General features: G+C 42.5%; 1 protein-coding gene across 1 annotated transcript in view; it reads left to right on the top strand.

Moving 5' to 3' along the window:
• Positions 1–23,993, top strand: part of USH2A (usherin) — a 1,179,609-nt gene that overhangs the window by 398,454 nt on the left and 757,162 nt on the right. Inside the window, exon 20 of the mRNA XM_040430191.1 lies at positions 17,203–17,436. Coding sequence (XP_040286125.1) covers positions 17,203–17,436 — 234 coding nt within the window. The remainder of the gene's footprint in view (positions 1–17,202; positions 17,437–23,993) is intronic.

The raw sequence follows: 23,993 nt of genomic DNA, 5'->3' as shown, positions 1-23,993 counted from the left end.
CATCAATTCCCAGATCCTACCGATGAGCAGCCATTCTTGGCATCGGATAAGGAAGAGGAGGTAGCAATGGCTGCCACCCAGACGTCTGACAACAGTACCCAGATCAGCCCAAGGAGGGTGTTCCCCGCTGTTGCTGCCTACTCCGAGATCTCTAATGTCAGTGGTGGTGAAGGTGACGATGATGACGTGTCGATGGACGTCACGTGGGTGCCCACAAGAGAGGAAGAGGAGGGAAGTTCAGAGGGAGAGACAGAGCAGCAGATAGGTAGTAGAAGGAGGAGAAGCAGGGAGAACTTGCAGTGCACAGGAGGCAAAAAGCAGACTGTATCTGGAGCGAGCCATCCACCATGCACGGTCACATCTTGCGCTCCCAGGATGCCGGCACATGGTTCCGCAGTGTGGGCTTTTTTTAACTGTCAGCTGCTGACAATAGTGTTGCCATCTGCAGCCTGTGCTGTCAACTCATAAGTCGTGGTAAGTCCAACACTCACCTAGGGACGACCGCCTTAAGAAGGCACCTGGCCTCCCATCACCGAGCCCAGTGGGAGCAACACCGTCAGAACCCACAAAGCCACACTCCAGGCGCTCCACGTCTTCTCCCCTCTCCTCTCATTTGTCCTCCACTCCACCTTCCACCGTGCCATCGTCGTGTTCATCTGGCAGAAGGCAGGCTTCTGTGGCCCAAATGTTCGAGCATAAAAAGTTGATGACGCCGGATAACCCTGTTGCCCAATGGCTGACCGCTGGCTTGTCGGAACTGCTAGCCCGCCAACTACTGCCATATAAACTCGTGGACTCGGAGGTCCCCGGATGGAAATATTTCTCCCAGAAGGGCATCCCATAGATATATGGCCACATTCAGCGGCAATTGAATATATCTCTGGAACACAGTGTCGGTGCCAAGATACATCTGACCACAGACATGTGGTCTAGCAAACACGGTCAGGGAAGGTACATAATTTTTACTGTCCAATGGGTGACCCTTCTGACGGCCGTCAAGCATGTAACCCGTGGCACCCGTGTGGATTTTGTGTTACCGCCATGGATTGCATGCAGGCCTGCCTCTTCTTCTCCTCCTACTCCATCCTCCATCTCCTCCTTGGCTGACTCCTCCTTTTTCACTGTAACCGCCTCTTCCGCTGCACGTCCCAAGCTCCCCAGAACCTATTCGACATAATCACTTGTTCTTTTCTGTCCAGTGAATGCCTAATGTTTGGGGCCTGTTCTCCACTGGCCTTCAGTAAAATTGTTATCCACTGACTGCCTAATATACCTCCAGCCACATAATCACTTATTCTTTTCTGTCCAGTGAATGCATAATTTTTGGGGCCTGTACTCCACTGGCCTGCAGTACAATTGTTATGCACTGACCGCCTAATATACCTCCAGCCACATAATCACTTGTTCTTTTCTGTCAGGTGAATGGCAAATTTTTGGGGCCCATACTCCTGTGGCCTAAAATAAAAATGTTCTACGCTCCAGCAGGGCACATTTTTGAGAGTTTCCCTTTAAGACGCATAAAAATGGCCCCTGATTAAAATACATATTTTTTGTGGGAATTTTTGCCATTGATCCCCCTCTGGTATGTCACTGTCCATGTTGTGGGACTATTTTTGCACTTCTAGTAAATATTTGGTGGCTGCAAATATGACCTGAAAGTTTCCCTGCCTGCCATTAAAGTGAATGGGGGCCGCCGCGAACGATGTTTGTCCGTCACTATGATCAAATAGAGCGGGCTGCATAGGTTGCTACAGTTGTCATAATGGGAGATTTTAACTTCCCAGACATTGACTGGGGTCATGGTTCTGCCTCAACCGCAAAGGGGAGAAATTTCCTCAACTTGCTGCAAACTTGCTGCAAACTAAGGGCAAGTTTCTAGAAGCTCCCACTAAGAGCAATACTCTGTTGGATCATGTAATTTCTAATGATGCAGAGCTTGTTGGAAATGTTACTGTTAGAGAAACACTGGGTAATAGTGACCACAATGTAATTATATTCCCCCTAAATTATAAGAAGCAAACTCTGTCAGGCAGAGCAAAGACACTGAATGTTAAAAAGGCTAATTTCCCTTGGTTGAGGGTAGCATTTCAGGGCATAGACTGGGAGCAGCTACTGTCACATAATAATACTGAGGATAAATGAAAAAGTTTTAAATCCACATTAAGTAATTGCACAAAAAAAATTATTCCTTTAGGTAACAAGTATAAACGGATAAAATTAAACCCCCCATGACTTATAGCTACTGTAAAAATGGCAATAAAAGACAAAAAAAGGGCATTTAGAAAATACTAATCTGAGGGGTAAGCTATAGCGTTTAAAGTTTATAAAGGGCTTAATAAAATCTGTAAAAATGAGATAAAATTAGCAAAAATACCAGTACTTAAAAGGACTTTTGTGGCCCTATTAGCTAGCGTTTGGTGTCCCTAACAGTCTGTCCCTGCTCCACACAGCAACCTCTCCCTACACTGGCAAAACACATAATGTAAAATGGCAGCCAGATCGGGTTCTGTTATAGGGTGGGGGTATGTCCATGTGCTGAAACGTCTCAATTGGCTGTCCTGTCCCACCTGATGGATGTGCCATGGGTCAAAGTTCGGTGCAATGCAAAAGAATATGGTGCATGCGAACATCGCCATATGTTCGCATGCATCTTTGGCGAATCGCGAACAAGCAAAGTTCGCCACAAAACGACCGCCGGGCGAACCGCAAGGCTATCTATGTTTGGTTATACAGTTGTGTTTCTATTTTCTCTGTGATGTTAGGGGGTCTATAGATTACACCAAGTATTATTTTTTTTGTGTTTACTGTATATCCTTTTGAAATTCCATCCATAAGGTTTCCACATCCTCACCATCCGCACCCACAATTGCCTCTTTCACACTTGTCTTCAGATCACTCCTCACATACAGGCATACGCCACCTTCTTTTCTATTGAACCTGTCTTTCCTAAATTGTGTAAAACCCTCAATATTTTCAGCCCAGTCATGCCAAGAATCCAACCATCTCTCACCCACACCAACTACATCTATGTGTTCTAGTACCATAGCCTCCAGCTCCCCCATTTTGCTAGCCAGACTTCTGGCATTTGTGAAAATACATTTTAAATTACTATTATCTGTAAAGTAAATATTCCTGATTTTGGGGTTACCTTGGTTGATGTTTGTATGTAACAGGTTCTTGTTACCAGCAGTTCTATTTTTCATCGGTGTACAGTTCTGCCCAGTCTTCTCCCTACTTTCCTCACTAACCCCAGCCCCCACTAAATCCCCACTATCCCCTTCTATATCTCATCTCTATCTACACTATCTACCCCCTTATTAGTATGACCCCCCCACCCTCCCCCCAGATCCTAGTTTAAAAGCTCCTCCAGCCATCTAACCATTTTTTTCCCCAGGGCAGTTGCACCCTCCCCTGTGAGGAATATGGATTATTATTTAATGTCAGCCATGTTCCCACACCAGCCATCTGCTGTCAGATAGCAGAAGTGGTGAACTCCACAAGAGGGCCCTGCTTCAAAGCCCAGCCAAATGGCAGAGAACTTCTAGCAGGCCACCTTTGTTTACAATTTCTCACCTCCATTCAGATAGCACAGATCCTGCAGGTTCTAGGCCATTCCCCAGTTAAATGAACATTATCAGACATCATGGAACCAGCGATTCATAAGGAATTATGAATCACCCGTCCATCACAGACCTAAACCAGATACATATATGTGTCCTTGTGGCCACAATGAACAGGCCTGTGGTCATAGTTTGGTGGTGGGATGCCAGGGAGGGGAGATATACATATCTCCCCACAGAAACCAAATAACGGTAACATGCTTGGACTCTACTGGTAGCAGTTACCCAGGCGGATCCATTGGTCCCAGAACCACCTCCCTGCGACATTCTGGTCTGGAGCCATGAGCCCTAATCGGTTTTGTGGCTCATTTGTTGCCAGCCCCAGAAGAGGGGGAGTGGACTCCTCCCAGAGGCCGGGAGGGGAGGGGCCGGCTACAGATCAAAAGGCTCGTGCACGCAAGTGGGCGTGCCTTTTCTCTGAAGGGAGGTCACATCGTGCCATGTGTTTAGAGGGACCTTCATCCGGCTGACATCAGTGCCTCCCATGTGACTATAGCTAAGAACTCATCACAACCCAAAGGACTCATATACCTGGTAAACTGATATTTTTGTTCTGGTTAACCCTATTTGTACCATGCCATCTGTATTAACCACTCAGACCACTGTATATATTTTCTGTGTATATTGTGTTATGTTTAGTGAGCCCTTAAGGCAATTAAATATATAATTTAATCTTGTGCTGTTCTGGTATCTCGATCACGAATCCCTACGTCCTTGTTTTGGTCTAGTTATACGCTACTGCGGGTTGGTTTCTCACCCTATATAATCCCGTTAGCGGACCGGGCTTATATCAAATGAGAAGCTGATGGCAGTCTTCCCAGGCTGAGAAAGCTCTGTTTCACTGGGGCAGTGAAAAGGCTCTCTCAGCTTGTTGCCTCTCTGTGCCCGTGTGTATAGGAGGAGTCTGTGAACACTGTACCAAGCTGACCTGCTCCTCAGGGAGGGTGTAAAGTCACGCCTTGGTAACCAGTGACTATATCGTATCTCTCTGGCTCTACGTATTTGACGTCCGGCGACAGCGAGGTGTGGTATTCGTCACACTCCCCATTAAGGTGCAGCCCGTCCCTACTGTAGAGCCTGTAACCTACCGAGAATTCGGCCCAGTTCTCCATGAACCCAAACCCTTCCTTCCTGCACCAGCTTCTGAGCCACTTATTTAACTCCCTAAGCTCCCGTTGTCTCTCTCGTGACGCTCGTGGCAGTGGTATAATTTTTTTTAAAACACTACCTTGGAGGTCCTGGACTTGAGCTTCTCTTCTAATTCTCCTAATTCCCTAAAATAATTTTTAAGGACCTTCCATCTCCCACTGACTTTGTCATTGGTGCCAATGTGTCTTCCCCAGCCCCACCCAGCAATCTGTCAATCCAATCCGCAATATGCCGAACCCGAGCACCCGGAAGACAACACACTGTTCGGCATTCACGGTCTTGGCGACAGATGACCCTATCTGTCCTCCTAATAATAGAGTCCCCAACCACCAGCATCTGTCTGACCTTTGCTGCACTCCTTTTCCCATTCTTCCTGCAGCGGTCATCCTCCTGGTTGCTAGGAGAAGCGCCCTGCTGCAGTGTTGCTGGCCCTGGGCTTTCTTCCCTAATTTCATCCAAACAGGCTTATTTACTAGGGCGTTCTAGCTCAGGACTAGCCTCCCTGGCACTTTTCCCTCTACCCCTTCTTCCTACATTAACCCAAATGCTGACCTGATAGTCCTGATCTTGCCCTCCTCCTCCCACCTCCATGTCACTGACCCCAGTCAGTGCCTGCACAGTAAGGTCTAAGCCTTTCTCCAGTTTTGCAATGCCCCAAAGTATTTCAAGCTGCTTATTTAGTCTGCTTACTTAACCTGGGCTTCTAAATATGCAATGTTATTGCATCTAGTGCAAATGTATTTACCCTCGAATGGCTCTTCAAGGCACGCATACATTGCACAGGACACACACTTAGGAGCATTGTCCATGGAGCACATGTTTAGATGGGGATGAACAGTAAAGAAGGAAAACAGTAAATTTGAGTTGAGATTTAGACTCTGTCTGCTGTAGTTGGAGGACTAGCTAGAATCAAGCCAACAATACACAAGCAAAATATGGCAAACCTTAGTTTCTTGCTCCTTGTCTTAAACTCTGGTTCTTTCCACTTATTCAGAAGCCCACTTAGTACAGCAAGCCTAGTGAGAGCGGAAAAAAAAAAAATACAACAGAAAAAATGTTGGCGATTCTTCTATTTCTTCTATTGTTGTATGAGTATTGTACATTTATAGCAATTTAGATAAGACAAATTCTTATTGTACATTTCTTAGAAGTGTATTTTGTGCCTAAATAATACTGCCATACACTGTGGTAGTATCTGTCCTTTACAAATATTTAATTAAAGCTCCTTTAGCTCCCTTCATATGGCCATATCAGTTGGTCTACTGTTGATAAAAGTGGGAAATTTCAACCAAAAATGATGTGCAACTGTCATATTATATATATAAAGCGTTTTACCATTTGCACTTTATTATGATTTTTTTTTCCTAATGATTTTTTTTTTTAGAAAACTGTCTCTATAGTGTCCCCACGCAGCCCTCTAACTGAGCATTGCTAAGGAAACATATCTTTAGCATCTACTGGATGCTGAAAATGGTTACCATGCTTCTCAGCCTGTCTCTGCTCTCCCGGCCACAGTTCCTGCTTCCCTACACCTGCCTTGCATGTCTAATTTATTTTGCTAAAAAACTGTTTAATTCTCCATACTGCATTTCACCCATTGCTAGCACTGATTGCTGGCAGCAGAACTCTCTACTATCTTTCCAAAGCATCTCTGGTTAGCACAGGGATGATAGGATGAAGAGCGGGGCTGCAGCAATCATCATTTAGAGTAGGTGTAGCACTGTATGTTACTCTATACTTGTCAGTACTGTTACATTTGTCATGTGGATTTAATTAAAATCTATCTCCCTTCCCTAATATTATATGCTCCACACTGCATTTCATCTGCTGCCAGCGATGATGGCTGGCAGCAGATCTCCTCTCTATTCTCTCAGCACCTCTCTGGTTATCACTAGGAAGATAGGGAGAGGAGTAAGGTTGCATCAATCGGCGGCGGCGCCGACAGTAAGTGTAACAAGTTCCCGTACACTTACTGTTAGTACTGTAACATTTTCCATGGGGACTTATTTGAAACCCGTCCTCTCTTCCCTGCCACAAAATCTCCTCCAATCCTACCCTGGCAGCAGTATTTTCCCTCCATTCTCCCTCCAACCAGGGGCAGATTGGCCATAGACCATACAGGTAAATTTCCTGGTGGGCCGATGGCACCCAAGTCCTTCTCTCTGCCGCTGGCTGGGTACATAATTAGCTCTCAGGGATAATTAAAGCTTTGAAAATCAGCTACTAATGTACCCGGACAGCGATCGCACATGCTCTCCTGAATCCAACTGTGGCCCACATCTGAACTCCTGCTCCATATCCTAATGAGAGACAACTGGAGGAGAAGAACAGAATAAGGCATCTATTGATGGTCACCACAAAGGGACAGCTTCTGGGGCAGTATATTGTGCTGCACTGTGGTATATGGTTCTGATGGGATGGTATTTTGCGATAAGGTATTGCTGGCCCCACCTATTTGTGTTGCCAAGCCTTCTGTCAATTTGGATCCGCCTACAACACGAGGCCACTTAAATTTTTTTTTTCCAGGGCCACTTTAAGTTCCCAGTCCGCCCCGCCCTCCAACACTCCTTCCCTTTCAGAATGATTTCCCCTTCTCGACTACCCCTTCCCCCTCTGTCTACAGCAGTATTTTCCAAACTCTGCTTTCTCCTCTGGCAGGAGTTACATATCTTCTCCTCCTTGCAGCAAGATCTATGACCATGCATCATCAAATAATTTTTGAACATACTAACTTGCCGCTGCAAAATCCAGAATCATTCTCTCTTATTGATTACATTACAGTGCATTTACATCACAAAGTAAATTGTATTATATTACAATTTCTCAATATACTGAACTGCATCAAGTGAGTTTTTTTGCGTTTTTTTTTTAGAACAGAACATGATTTTTTCAGTTACTTAACTGATGTACAATTTATATCGAACTTTTCAATCCTGTTCAAGTCTTGTGCAAACAAGTGATACTGCCCTCTAGTGGTGGTGGTGAACTTTAGTCGCCAGCATTACAAGGAATGTAAAATAAGTTTGTTTATCATATATATATATATATATATATATATACTGCCTGCAGCTACCGCTAGTGGGAGTATGACAGATTACAGTTTTCAGAAAGCTCTTGATCTCCCTCTAGTGGTGGCTTCAGGTATCTGAGATGTTATCTTTTAACTCTATGTCTATGTAGGAGATTCGAAGCTCTAAATAAGAAAAAAAAAATCAATGCAGAATTTTGACCAAACATCCACGTTGTCTGAAAGGACAGGACTACCAAGTAGACCTTGTAGCCAGCAGGTGGAACGACATGCCATTGCAATAAGTGCTAGATAGTGACTGTCATGTAATGAGGGACAGAGAGGTGTTCCCTGACCAAGTGAAAGACTATAAAAAAAGACTCCTATGGGTGAGTTGCTGCAATCTTGCCTATAGAAACATTGACATTTCTGGAAATGCAGGAGAGTCTCTGCCAGCAGTTGTGGTACCCCCGAGGTGAGGTGGACCTAAATCTGTGATATATTTATGGGATATCCTGTAGATATGCCGTAAATGTCTAAGGTGGGAATGCCAACTTGATACACATCCTGTTTGGGTTAAATGTTCAGTTACACTTTTAGACACTGTTTTTGGCATATGTCGGGTCAGTGATAAACTATTGACACATTAGAAGAATGTCACAGAATTTTTAAGTAAAATATACTTTGAACAGAGCCTTAAAAGTTTTTATTTTCTGTATCTTAATGGGGTATGGGTGACAACCGGACTACTCTGTGCAAAATAGACCTAAGAGTGGTTGTCACATTTCTTGCTTTACAATGTAGGAGAACAGAGAAAGGTCTCCAGTCCCGGTTAGGTGGTTTGGATAAGATATAACTTCATGACTTTTCTGGACCTTAATCGTACATTAATATTGTGGATGAAAATATTGTACATACATAGAGCATAGAAGGACTCCATAGGCTTCTTTTGGTGCAACAGAATGGCTCCGTACAAGTTGGAACTTATATAAAATCGTAATACATCTATGAACAATAAATATTGAAGAGATTCTCCAGCAAAAGATTCTTATGCCTAGTACAAATGTTATGGGGGCGGACATGACACAGGGGTTCAAAGAGTGCCTAATATAGAAGTCATGTGCCTCTCTTTCAGGCCCACGCATCACCCACTGGGGCTCATGAAGCTGCCTCTCAGGCCCATGCACCACCCTCTCAGGCCCATGTGCCGCACTCTCAGGCTCATGAATCTCCCTCTAAGTCCTATGCACCGCCCTCTCAGGCCGATGCACCACCTTCTCGGGTCCATGCACCACCCTTTCAGGCCCATGCATTCCCTCTCATGCCCATGCACCACCGTCTCAGGCTCATGCACTGCCCTGTCAGGCCCATGTACCTCCCCCTCAGGTCCATGCACCACCCTATCAAGCCCATGCACCACCCTCTTGGGCCCATGCGCCACCCTCTCAGGCCCATGCATTTCCTCTCATCCACATGCACCACCATCTCAGGCTCATGCATTGCCCTGTCAGGCCGATATGTCACCCTCTCTGGCCCATGCAGCACCCTCTCCGGCCCATGTACCGCCTTCTCAAGCCCATGTGCCACCCTCTTGGACCCATACACCAACTTCTCAGGCTCATGCATTTCCTCTCATGCCCATGCACCACCCTGTTAGGCCCATGCACTACCTTCCCAGACCCATGCACTTCCCTGTCAGGCCCATGTGCCACCCTTTCAGGTCCATGCACTGACTTCTCAGGTTCATGAACCTCCCTCTCAGGCCCATGCACCACCCTGTTAGTCCCATGCACCACTTTCCCAGGCCCATGCACTTCCCTATCTGGCCCATGCAGCACCTTTTCAGATACAACCTATCACAGGACACCTTTCTTTTTTAAAGAGCAGTTTGAGAAGGGAAATCTGATCTCTGACTCTTTGCTGTGGACAACTAAACCTGTTCTGATAAATGAGACCCAATGGTGTAAACTTAGACAGGCTGTCTAGACATGGACCAAATTTATCAAAATGTCTCAGGGTGGATGATACATTTGCTGCATGGCTAAACACTTTTGTGTAACTTTATGCAAACTACTGGCCCAGTTTATGACATATTTTTACACCAGAATTGTGCAATTTTGGCACAAAACGTAGCATCATGGGCCATGCCCACTTTCCAGTAAAGCCTTTCCTTTTAAGCCATTGCCCTTGTTGAGCTAGGCGGAGAGGAGTTTTCCAAAAGTAGATGTGCCAATTTGCCTCAAAAATTTACCAAATTGCACCAACTCCTGTGAAAGTGGGCCAAATTTGGTGAAATTACAAATTCTAGGTAATGTCAAATTAATAAATCTGGGCCAGTGTATTCATTTTTTATGGCATGTGTCTTTAACTGTCTGTAAATAAATATTTTTTATTTTATCACAAGCATATAAAATATAAACCAGTTTTCAAAATATTTTAGACAAAAATACCCAAATTTCCCTTGTATGAAATCTAAAGTGACGTTGCTATATTTTACCTCTAACATTTTTTTTTCAGGCAGCCATTTTTGTTATGTGATATCATAAAGTTAAAGTGAATTGCTAATCAATTTAAGCACTTCTTCTGTCACAGAACAAATGAGATTTATTTTGCAATAAGTCTCAATGCACTTCAGCTTTCCAATGCCTTAAATAACATCAAAAATAAATACTCCATCTGGAATCTCGAGGAGAAAATACATGCAGCTCCCCCGCTGCACTATAAATTAATTTTCCAGTCCACAGTGTGCAAGTACAGAAATATTTTATTTACTGTGTCTGCGTCTTTTATCCATTTAGCAATTTTGCTATGTGGGATCTGACCGACTGCTCATGAAATAAACAACAGGTTACACAGTGATATGGAGGGGTCTAATATTATCTGTATTGCCATGAAATAATATAATAGTCACAAAAATAATAATGCTAAATAATAATCATACAAAATAATAATAGCCACAATGATAAAAAAAATAATCCATAAAAAATAATAATATCATCAGTGATAAGAATAACAAATCATACATAAGAAGAAAGAAGAAAAAATAATTTATACACATATAACACAACTTACCGTATAATTACAATAATAATAATAATCATAATAATAAATAATCATACAAAGTATAATTAGCTACAATAATAATATTTATTAATAAAAATGAGAGAATTGATTCTCCATGAATCAAATTTGTCTTTAAAGAGATTCGCCACTCCTTTTCTCAAAAATTAGGATTCCAATCTCAATATTTCAGAAATTTCAATCAGACAAATCTCTCAAAATGTCAGTCATTATATTACAGGTTAATAGAAAAAAGAGAAAAAGGTATCTGATACCAAAATGGGATGTTTTTGGATAGTTATTGTTTTTTTTTTATTAAAAGAAAAAAAATCCAAAAGTACAGGGTGGGCCATTTATATGGATACACCTTAATAAATTGGGAATGGTTGGTGATATTACCTTCCTGTTTGTGGCCCATTAGTATATGTGAGGGGGGAAACTTTTCAAGATGGGTGGTGACCATGGCGGCCATTTTGAAGTTAGCCATTTTGAATCCAACTTTAGTTTTTTCAATAGGAAGAGGGTCATGTGACACATCAAACTTATTGGGAATTTCACACGAAAAACAATGGTGTGCTTGGTTTTAACGTAACTTTATTCTTTCATTAGATATTTACAAGTTTCTCTTTGTTTACAGCCATTGACATGTCGCCGAGGTTAACACGTAGAAATTGTGTTGATGTCTGGTGAACGCAGTAACCGGGTCATTGCAGCAGATTTCAATGCAAGACACCCTACGAGACCACCCATCTCCCATGCTACAGTTAGCAAACTGCTTGCTAAGTTTCGTGAAACTGGTTCAGTGTTGGATTTGCCAAAATGTGGACGCATGAAATCTGTCTCTAATGAAGAAACATCAGTGGCTGTCCTAGCTTCATTCAGCAAGAGCCCACAGCGTAGCACTCGCCGCATGTCACTGGAGAGTGGCATTAATCGAACATCCCTTCAGCGGATATTAGCTACTCACAAATGGCACCCTTACAAACTCCAGCTACTGCAGCATCTCAACGAGGATGACCCAGATCGGCGCACTGAATTTGCAGAATGGGCAAAACAAAAATTGGAACAGGACCCTCAGTTTACGCAGAAGATTTTGTTCAGTGATGAGGCAAACTTTTATGTGAATGGTGAAGTTAACAAACAAAACCACCGCTATTGGTCTGACACTAACCCACATTGGATAGATCCCTCCAAGACTGTTGGAACCAAAAAATTGATGGTATGGTGTGGTACATAGGGTACAAAGATAGTGGGGCCATTCATCAATGGAAACCTCAAGGCCACTGGATATGCGAAATTGCTACATGATGATGTTTTTCCCTCTTTATGCACTGAAGCTGGCACGTTCCCTGAGTTTTTCCAGCAAGATGGTGCACCACCACATTATGGGTGTCAGGTCCGAGCATTCCTAGATGAACAGTTTCCTGGAAAGTGGATTGGTTGTCGTGGGCCAGTTGAATGGCCCCCAAGGTCTCCCGATCTGACCCCCTTAGACTTTTATCTTTGGGGTCATCTGAAGCCAATTGTCTATGCTGTGAAGATACGAGATGTGCAGCACCTGAAACTACGGATACTGGAAGCCTGTGCTAGCATTTCTCCTGTGGTGTTGCTATCAGTGTGTGAAGAGTGGCAGAAGAGGGTTGCATTGACAATCCAACACAATGGGCAGCACGTTGAACACATTTTATAAGTGGTCAGAAACTTGTAAATAACTCATGAAAGAATAAAGTTACGTTAAAACCAAGCACACCATTGTTTTTCTTGTGAAATTCCCATGTTTGATGTGTCACATGACCCTCTTCCTATTGAAAAAAACAAAAGTTGGATTCAAAATGGCCGACTTCATCTTGAAAAGTTTCCCCCCTCACATATACTAATGTGCCACAAACAGGAAGTTAATATCACCAACCATTCCCATTTTATTAAGGTGTATCCATATAAATGGTCCACCTTGTACAGTGTTAAAAAGGCTTTTTTTTTTTTTTTACCACTGCTACCATCCATTTACCCATAGCCATATATGTCTCTGTCACTTTGACATTACTGATGCTGTCTTGGTGTTTAAGAGCTTAAAAGGGGTTGGATACAATCCTAGTTGGATACAACCCAGGACAATCTGAACGAGCTGGGTCAACTTTATTTGTACCAAAATCGAGTTGGCCATCCAATTGAATGGAATTGGACCCTAAACAAATTTCAAAAGATTCGCTAATCTCTATTAAACATACATAAAAAGGAGAAGAAAGAGAAAAGATATTAACAACAATATAATAATACAACATAATGATCATAATTACAATAATAACAATAATAATGGTTATAATAAAAATAAGAATTCACCAAAAATTGTATAGTAACAATGATATGATTTATAAATAATTATACACAAGAGAAGAAGATGAGGAGGAACTAATGCTAACCATATAATAAAGAAACATAGCAATAATCATAATTACAGTAATAATAAAAATCATCATCATCTACTATATATATAAAGAAGGACATATATATGTGTGTATGTATGTATGTTCCTCGATCACTCAAAAACGCAACCATCGATTTCAACGAAACTTGGTATACACATGCCTTGCTACCTGAAAAGTAATCTTGTGGGGTTTCTGTCTGTCCTGACCTATGTCTGTTTGTCTGTTCTTTATGCGCGACCAAACGACTGGACTGATCTTCACCAAATTTGGAACACAGGTACATCAGGTGTCCGGGAAGGTTTTAGACTGGGTCTCAGCTCTCTAGGACGTACCGTTCCTGAGATATTCCTAAAAAATGACCTGCATTAGCCAATACAAGCCTGCAAGTCTTTCTCTTCGTATCCCAGCTGCCATACACACGGTCACATGTCCCTTATCAGCCAATAGGAGCTCACAGACCCTTAGTCTCCACAAACACACAGTTTTACTCCAGGTTTCCATAGCAACCCAGCCATTTTTCTTCACTGCTGTAGGTCAGCTTTAGGTTAGGTCTACACGAGGACATGTGTCGCACGACAATAAGTCGCACGACACATAGGGCACAACTACACTGCTACATGTGTCGCGTGACATTGATGTCGCACCAATGTCGCGCAACAATTTTCATAATGATAGTCTATGGTGTTGCACTGCGACATGTGACATGCTGCCACTGCGACATGACATTCACAAAAAAAAACATCTTGGATGGATTTTTTTCAACTGTCGTGTTGCAGTCGCAGCATGTCACATGTCGCAGTGCGACACCATAGCCTATCATTAGAATAATTGTTGAGACAAAATGTCACGTGACACATTTCGTCGTGTAGCCCTAGTATTAAAGAGGCAGGTCACTGTGGAGGTCACTGTTAAAAGGGCGGACACTGTGGAGGTCCCTGTTAAGGGGGCAGGGGCCACTATTAAAGGGGCAACTGCTGTGGAGGTCACTGTTAAGGCATCAGAGTACTGTGAGGTCACTGGTAAGGGAGCAGGGTACTATAGAGGCCACTGTTAAGGGGGCGGGCCCCTGAGGAGGTCACTGTCAAGGGAGTGGGTGCTGTGAAACTCGCTGTTAAAGGGGCGGGCTGCTGTAAGGGTCAAAGTTAAGGGGAGGGGCTGCTGTGGAGGTCCCATTTTAAAGTGGCGGGGCACTGTGGGGGGGTCAGCGACACTCACATACATTAAATGAAATAGATGAAATATACCCGTGCGAAGCCGGGTCCTTCTGCTAGTATTACATGAAAAGTAAGAGAAAAGGAAATAACAATAATAGTGATAATGATGATTATAATAATATTAATACAGTATTCCCTCAAGATATGATGGCCTCAGGATACAATATTTCTAACTCACAATGGTCTTTCCTGGGCCTGCACTCCAGTTCCTAGCGGAGCAGACCCACCTCCTGCTCTCCTCTTCTTCCCAGCATACCGGGCCACAGGGGTAGCTCGTTCCCTCTATGCAAGCTGCAGCTTGGTTGCCAGCTTATCTCTGCTCTTAAAGGGCCAGTGTGCTCACCCTACTCTTCCCTAGCCAATGGCCACTTTTGGGTTTGTTAGGCACCTATCCCTGTGAGAAGGTGCCTGAGCAATAGGTTCTAGTCTGCTAGTAATCTGAAAAGTTGTACTGATTACAGGTGTTTACTTACTGATTATATTTGTCTGTGTACCAACTTCTGCTTTTTTCCTGGATTTGACGGTGCGCTGTCTGACCTGACCTCTGCCTGATTTCCACACTATCCCCTCATTGCCTGCTCTGACCTCAAACCATTTTCCATACTGCACATACTCTGACTGTCCTGACCTCGGCTTGTCCCTGATTACCGTTTTGTCTGATTCCTCAGTGCCCCACACTAGTGTCTCTGACCCCCATGAGTCAGCTGTCAATCCTACAAAGACTACTCAAAGGGGTAGCAGCCTGGTGGTTCCCTTGCATCGCAGTCCAGTTCCCTGTATAGGGGTTAAAGGGTGAAGACCGGAGACTGCCGAGATAATGCCCTTAGGACTAGCCTCATGTCACAGAGGTTCCACACCCACTGGGTAACACTTTCTTTCCTGTTTCCTTTCAACATACTGGCAAGGCAATGACCACTCAGCCAATTACAGGGAGTGCAGAATTATTAGGCAAGTTGTATTTTTGAGGATTAATTTTATTATTGAACAACAACCATGTTCTCAATGAACCCAAAAAACTCATTAATATCAAAGCTGAATATTTTTGGAAGTAGTTTTTAGTTTGTTTTTAGTTTTAGCTATTTTAGGGGGATATCTGTGTGTGCAGGTGACTATTACTGTGCATAATTATTAGGCAACTTAACAAAAAAACAAATATATACCCATTTCAATTATTTATTTTTACCAGTGAAACCAATATAACATCTCAACATTCACAAATATACATTTCTGACATTCAAAAACAAAACAAAAACAAATCAGTGACCAATATAGCCACCTTTCTTTGCAAGGACACTCAAAAGCCTGCCATCCATGGATTCTGTCAGTGTTTTGATCTGTTCACCATCAACATTGCGTGCAGCAGCAACCACAGCCTCCCAGACACTGTTCAGAGAGGTGTACTGTTTTCCCTCCTTGTAAATCTCACATTTGATGATGGACCACAGGTTCTCAATGGGGTTCAGATCAGGTGAACAAGGAGGCCATGTCATTAGATTTTCTTCTATTATACCCTTTCTTGCCAGCCACGCTGTGGAGTACTTGGACGCGTGTGATGGAGCATTGTCCTGCATGAAAATCATGTTTTTCTTGAAGGATGCAGACTTCTTCCTGTACCACTGCTTGAAGAAGGTGTCTTCCAGAAACTGGCAGTAGGACTGGGAGTTGAGCTTGACTCCATCCTCAACCCGAAAAGGCTCCACAAGCTCATCTTTGATGATACCAGCCCAAACCAGTACTCCACCTCCACCTTGCTGGCGTCTGAGTAGGACTGGAGCTCTCTGCCCTTTACCAATCCAGCCACGGGCCCATCCATCTGGCCCATCAAGACTCACTCTCATTTCATCAGTCCATAAAACCTTAGAAAAATCAGTCTTGAGATATTTCTTGGCCCAGTCTTGACGTTTCAGCTTGTGTGTCTTGTTCAGTGGTGGTCGTCTTTCAGCCTTTCTTACCTTGGCCATGTCTCTGAGTATTGCACACCTTGTGCTTTTGGAAACTCCAGTGATGTTGCAGCTCTGAAATATGGCCAAACTGGTGGCAAGTGGCATCTTGGCAGCTGCACGCTTGACTTTTCTCAGTTCATGGGCAGTTATTTTGCGCCTTGGTTTTTCCACACGCTTCTTGCGACCCTGTTGACTATTTTGAATGAAACGCTTGATTGTTCGATGATCACGCTTCAGAAGCTTTGCAATTTTAAGAGTGCTGCATCCCTCTGCAAGATATCTCACTATTTTTGACTTTTCTGAGCCTGTCAAGTCCTTCTTTTGACCCATTTTGCCAAAGGAAAGGAAGTTGCCTAATAATTATGCACACCTAATATAGGGTGTTGATGTCATTAGACCACACCCCTTCTCATTACAGAGATGCACATCACCTAATATGCTTAATTGGTAGTAGGCTTTCGAGCCTATACAGCTTGGAGTAAGACAACATGCATAAAGAGGATGATGTGGTCAAAATACTCATTTGCCTAATAATTCTGCACGCAGTGTAATGCTGCCAGTGATTGGTTCAACAGTCATTTCCTGCATGTCAAAAGCAACCAGTAGAGACGATGAAATCTGACTCAGACCTCAGACTCTGGATTTTCCATTTACTAGTCTTGTAACTGTTGAGGGACAACTGTAATGTGCTTGTAACGGCGGCCATACTGTCTGACCAACGGCTCTTAAATTTTCTACATTGAATATACTAGACAATTGACCACAAACCTCATTTTATTTCAGCACCTAAAGAAATAAAACCACCACTAGTAGAGGGAATCAATAGCACTGTCATGAAGATTACTTGGTCTGCTCCTGTAAAGCTTAATGGTCCTTCACCAGTCTACCAGCTGGAGAGGATAGAGCCATCACTGACCATACAAGACAAGACAACCTTCATCAAAGGAGTTCGCTTTCCTGGACACGGCTATTTCAGATTTTCATCATCCTCTTTGCCAGGGAACACTTATTTCACAGGTAAGCTTATCGTTGCAACATAGCTGATGATGGACATACAATATGATGGACAAAAGGTGAGATTGGCAGCTTTTAGACATTTCTAGAGCCTTTCCTCTCTGGGGAAAAACAGAATCCAACTGGATCTATGCTTGAACCAAATGTAGACCTTGAAGAAAGTCCTGTCAGACACCTATTGTCATCTGTTCCTTTATTGCTGACCAAGAGAGTATTTTGTGTACATATGTGACCTACCTTACTTTTCCTTTTGACTCAACATATCCTGAGATGCGTGGTGCATAATTTTGAGTTAGTCTGTCACGAGATGGATATCTTATCTATGTTTGCGGCCACCCAGTGGTTGTGTTTAGTATTGTGGTCTGTAAAGGCTTCTGCTAACATGTCAAAATATTGTATTGAATTTGTTTACAAATGAGTTTCCTTGCTCAATTCAAGCTACAATTAAATGGAGACATCTGTAGTTGTTTAAAGGTCTTATAGGATTGTAATATTGATGGCTATAATTAGGGTGGGCTATCAATATTTGAAGAAATATCTACCTTCCCTGAGGAATTGCACTCATATTTGCACCTTCTGACTGTGCTGCTGTCTTTCTTGCCATTGTAGATAGATAGATAGATATGAGATAGATAGATAGATAGATAGATAATAGATAGATAGATAGATAGATATGAGATAGATAGATAGATATGAGATAGATAGATAGATAGATAGATAGATAGATAGATAGATAGATAGATAGATAGATAATAGATAGATAGATAGATATGAGATAGATAGATAGATAGATAGATAGATAGATATGAGATAGATAGATAGATAGATAGATAGATAGATACAGTAGATAGACGGATAGATACTAATAACAGTGATATACTGCAATGTCCTTTTATTGCGAACATCTTCAACTTTAAATTTTTCTTTTGACCTGAAACTTTTCTAATCAGGCCGCCAGGATTGCCGTGCAGGTAATCTGATGAAATATGGAGCTGATGCACTCTTTATGCTTGGCTATGAATGATGCACGTAATCAAGATTTATTATGTCTTTGAATTCTAATTGCCCGCTATGAATCACAGTTAATCACAATCAATGTGCAGTTAATGCAGAGTTCATTTAAACATATGTATTTCCTCTGCATTTCCACTTCTGGTGTATAGGTGACGGCCGGCGTTATTGTAGGCTTTATATTATGCCCGGCTGCCCGTTGATGTTTTTCTCTGTATCAATAGTGTTATCTCTTGTACAGAGGATAATATTAGACAGGTTGGTTTAACAAAACCAGTTTCAAGTACCCTGTTAGGACCTTTGAGTAAATATTGGGGGTTCCTCATTTTAGACTTTAATCAGGTAATCTGAGCAGAGACTGGCTACAAACAGCATCTCTCTCTGGAGGAACCATAATGTCTAGTGTTGAGCGAATTTAAGTATCTGAAGTGGTCTTCGGTCCAAATTTCAGGGAAAATTAGATTTCCATAATTGGCCGTAAAAAAAAATAATAAAAAATTATACTCATCTCTTCCATTTGAGCGCAAAGATGCCACCACGGCTATCTTGCTTTAAAATCCCATGCAAAAAAAAATTGTGCACGGTGACTTATGATGACATCATCGCACACCGTGCAAGATTTAGCACTAGATCTTCAAGCAAGATGTACAATTTAAAATTAAATTTAAGTACAATTTTTTTTTTTCAATATGATTAAAACCTGAAAGGCCTTAATAATAATCTCAGATGGCACTTATCTGAGTGGTTCAACGACAGGGGCGGCACAATTGCCATTCCCCGCCATTGTGCCTGTTACTTACAAAGAAATGCGCTTCGTGACGAAGTAATTAGCCACAAAGCAAATTTTTGGGTAAAATTAGGTGAAGCAGCCAAATCGAATTTTTAAGAACTTTACTCATCTCTAATAATGTCCATTGATTACACAGACATCCCATTGATCTACAGTCAGGTCCATAAATATTAAGACATCGAAGCAATTATAACAATTTTTGCTCTTTACACCACCACAATGGATTTGAAATGAAACTAACAAGATGTGCTTTAACTGCAGACTGTCAGCTTTAATTTGAGCGTATTTACATCCAAATCAGGTGAACGGTGTAGAAATTACAACAGTTTGCATATGTGCCTCCCACTTGTTAAGGAACCAAAAGTAATGGGACAATTGGCTTCTCAGCTGTTCCATGGCCAGGTATGTGTTATTCCCTCATTATCCCAATTACAATGAGCAGATAAGAGGTCCAGGGTTCATTTCAAGTGTGCTATTTGCATTTGGAATCTGTTGCTGTCAACTCTCAAGATGAGATCCAAAGAGCTGTCACTATCAGTGAAGCGAGCCATCATTAGGCTGAAAAAACAAAACAAACCCATCAGAGAGATAGCAAAAACATTAGGCGTGACCACAACAACTGTTTGGAACATTCTTAAAAAGAAGGAAAGCACCGGTGAGCTCAACAACACCAAAAGACCCGAAAGACCACGGAAAACAACTGTGGTGGATGACCGAAGAATTCTTTCCCTGGTGAAGAAAACACCCTTCACAACAGTTGGCCAGATCAAGAACACTCTCCAGGAGGTAGGTGTATGTGTGTCAAAGTCAACAATCAAGAGAAGACTTCACCAGAGTGAATACAGAGGGTTCACCACAAGATGTAAACCATTGGTGAGCCTCAAAAACAGGAAGGCCAGATTAGAGTTTGCCAAATGACATCTAAAAAAGCCTTCACAGTTCTGGAACAACATCCTATGGACAGATGAGACCAAGATCAACTTGTACCAGAGTGATGGGAAGAGAAGAGTATGGAGAAGGAAAGGAACTGCTCATGATCCTAAGCATACAACCTCATCAGTGAAGCATGGTGGTGGTAGTGTCATGGCGTGGGCATGTATGGCTGCCAATGGAACTGGTTCTCTTGTATTTATTGAAGACGTGACTGCTGACAAAAGCAGCAGAATGAATTCTGAAGTGTTTCGGGCAATATTATCTGCTCATATTCAGCCAAATGCTTCAGAACTCATTGGACGGTGCTTCACAGTGCAGATGGACAATGACCCAAAGCATACTGCAAAAGCAACCAAAGAGTTTTTTAAGGGAAAGAAGTGAAATGTTATGCAGTGGCCGAGTCAATCACCTGACCTGAATCCAATTGAGCATGCATTTCACTTGCTGAAGACAAAACTGAAGGTAAAATGCCCCAAGAACAAGCAGGAACTGAAGACAGTTGCAGTAGAGGCCTGGCTGAGCATCACCAGGGATAAAACCCAGCATCTGGTGATGTCTCTGCGTTCCAGACTTCATGCTGTAATTGACTGCAAAGGATTTGCAACCAAGTATTAAAAAGTGAAAGTTTGATTTATGATTATTATTCTGTCCCATTACTTTTGGTTCCTTAACAAGTGGGAGGCACATATGCAAACTGTTGTAATTCCTACACCGTTCACCTGATTTGGATGTAAATACCCTCAAATTAAAGCTGACAGTCTGCAGTTAAAGCACATCTTGTTCGTTTCATTTCAAATCCATTGTGGTGGTGTATAGAGCCAAAAATGTTAGAATTGTGTCGATGTCCCAATATTTATGGACCTGACTGTAAGTGGTCACCTTGTAATGACACAGTTCCCCTGTGGTGGCGCTGCAGGGTAATCAAACAGTTGTGGCTGGATTTCTCCACAGATCACAGCTGATCGCTTATTTTTGAGGAACATTCTAAGAATACTGTTAAAATGGTTTATACAGAACTCCAAGAATTTTGAAAAATATTTTTTTGCTGGAATCTTTACCAATCAGTTCTTTTCCCCAGAGTTTTTACATAGTGAGTCAAAGGTCTTTACGAACAGGGTAATAGGGAAAAGTATCTCAGGGTCACTACCATTTGGTATAGTCCCACTGCTCCAATGAATCCCTTTCCTCTATGCAATATAATATATTTAGCTTAATCTAATGATACCTTTCACTTCGTGACCCATTGACTCATTCTGGAGAAAAAAATACTTTCAATCCATATGCAAATGAGTTGATAAGTGCACTGAGGGCGGGCCCAGGTCACTATGTGCACCCATGCTCCTCCTGCTTCCTCTGACAGCCCCTCCCTCTCCTTCTTGATTGACATGACCAGGTTCCTGCATAGTTATCAATCAAGAAGGAAAATGAGGTGTCTGGCAGAGAAAGCAGAAGGAGCAAGGGTGCACAAAGTGGTGTGGGCCCACCCTCTAGGCACTTACCTGCTCATTTATATATGATTTAAAAGTATTTTTTTCTCCAGACTATGTGAAAGGTATCATTGCATTCAGTTGAGCTAGCCCTACAAGGCATTGTGCCTGGTTTATAAGTGACTTTCCTGGTGACAGATTCCTATTACATGCCCCATATGGGTATGCTGGGAACAAAAGTACCACTCCTATCTCAGGACCCCTCCCCCCTCCCAAAAAAAATAAATTAAAAAAATTAAAGGGATTATTCAGTCAAAATAAGTCTGATATGTCATAGATACATGGGAGGAGAGCTTTCATCAAATCTCAAGTAGCGGTGGCAGAAAATCGATGTCATTGGGGTCGCTAATAATGTTCCCAGAGTCTGTATAAAAAAATTAAAAATTTATATTTTGGCTTACTTATTAATAACACTCTAAGGGGTATTCCTATCTTAGACATTTGTAGCATATTCATAGGATAATACACTTGTAGTAGAGTTTGCTGCAGATGTATTGCAAAGGGTGAAATCCGTGGTAGAATAGAAATAACTAACATGATGGGGAGTTAAAGAGGTACTCTCATCTGGTACATTTAATGCATATGGCTAGAATATGCCATAAATGTCAGATTTGTGTAGGTTCCACCTTTGGGACCCACTCCTATCTTAAGGACGAGTCCCCGATGTGAGTAGAGAGCATACCGGGCATGCATATCTGCCACCCTCCGCTGTATGATTTCCAAAAGTAGCCAAATGTTGGCTTAGTTATTTTCTGAAGTTCCATAAAATGAAGTGGACGTCGCTCATGCGCTGTGTGCTCTCCATTCACTTAGGTAGCCCAGTTCAGGAGATAGAAGCAGGTCCTAGCAATATGCCTAGATGGGATAAACCCTTTACGATCTTCACTGTATGTCAATTTACACACAGATTTTTGTTTGTAGCATGTGGATAAGATATATTAAAATCTCATCCACTTGCAGTGACCTGAACAGGAGGTAAGAGGGGAGCCAACAAAGTGGTACTCGTTGTAGTGGCAGTATTGTGGTATTACTCATGACGGTGGTCATCCTGCTCCAGGACTCCCTTGGTCTTGCTTAGGCAGGAGGCGGTGCATCTGATGGTCATATTCAACCAGTGCACACTCCAGTCGGGATCTCCTGCCCATTGGAAGGTGGAGTGGCCTTGATATTAAGATGACAGGGTGCAAAGGCAGTGGAACCGACAATAGGAGGTAGGCAAATCAGTTCTTACTGAAGAACCGGTTTTCTATAATCATCCACATACAATGTAGTCGCAGTTCTTAATGGTCCTAATAGATTCTCGGCTGAATCAAGGGGATTATCTCCAGGTCCCTCTTAGATGCGCTTTCTTGTAGCAGACTTTCATACATTTCAATCCAGCCGAGGGGATTCAATTCTCACAAAACCTGTCTACAATTCCCACTGTGGGGTGCAGACCCTTATACAGAAACATAATCTGTCACACTTGTATGACTGGAAGCCTGAAGCCTTTCTTTACTGAGCCAAGGTCTTTGTAGTCCAGAAATCATAAAACGTGTTGCCTCCACAGTCTGCTTTCACGCACCCTCCTCTTTGGCTTCTCAACCTGCTCAGTAATACTCTTGTTTCTTCACACTCAGTCTGGTTCCCTTTCAGTCCCAAAAATCTGACTGTAAATCCACAAGATTGAGGTTCCTGTAGTCTGCTCACACTTGAACTACCAGCCTCCAACTTGCTCACTCCACATGAAACAGCCAAGCCCAGGGGTTAGGGCCTGCCCATTCCTGGATCCCATCTACAAGAGATGAGAATTAACCTTGTATATCAGCCTTCGGGTGCACACATACAATAGAAGAACAATCTGCAATAAAATAAAATCATAACACATCAAACACTGTCTTCAACCCTTTAGCAGTGACACGCTGGGTCACTGCACATTATGCTGCTCCTCTATGTACCTGCAAATCTCAACTCAAAATCCACACTATATACACCACATGTGAACATATCCAGGATTTTGATATTGATGGCCTTTCCTATAGATAGGCCATCAATATTAGATCAGTGGGCGTCAGATACCCAGCACCCCCACCAATAAGCTGTTACTTTGTGGCACCAGAAATTGACACTGGAACTAAACGAATGGGAGCAGCACACCAGTAAGTAACCTGGTCTGTCCACTACACAATTGATGAAGCTGTCATGTTCTGGCATTGACTTCCAGCACTCGAGCTATAAGGTAACAGCTTATCATAGGGTATCAGACTCTCAACAATTAATATTGATGGTCTATCCAATGTCAAAATTCTGGACCATCCCTTAAAAAGTTTGTCTTGAATTAGAAAAAGGGCTATTCTTTT

This window comes from Bufo bufo, chromosome 4 (assembly GCF_905171765.1).
Source record: "Bufo bufo chromosome 4, aBufBuf1.1, whole genome shotgun sequence".
NCBI classification, from domain to species: Eukaryota; Metazoa; Chordata; class Amphibia; order Anura; family Bufonidae; genus Bufo; species Bufo bufo.
Note: the sequence above shows the minus strand (reverse complement) of the source record. Positions and strands in the feature narration are given on the sequence as shown.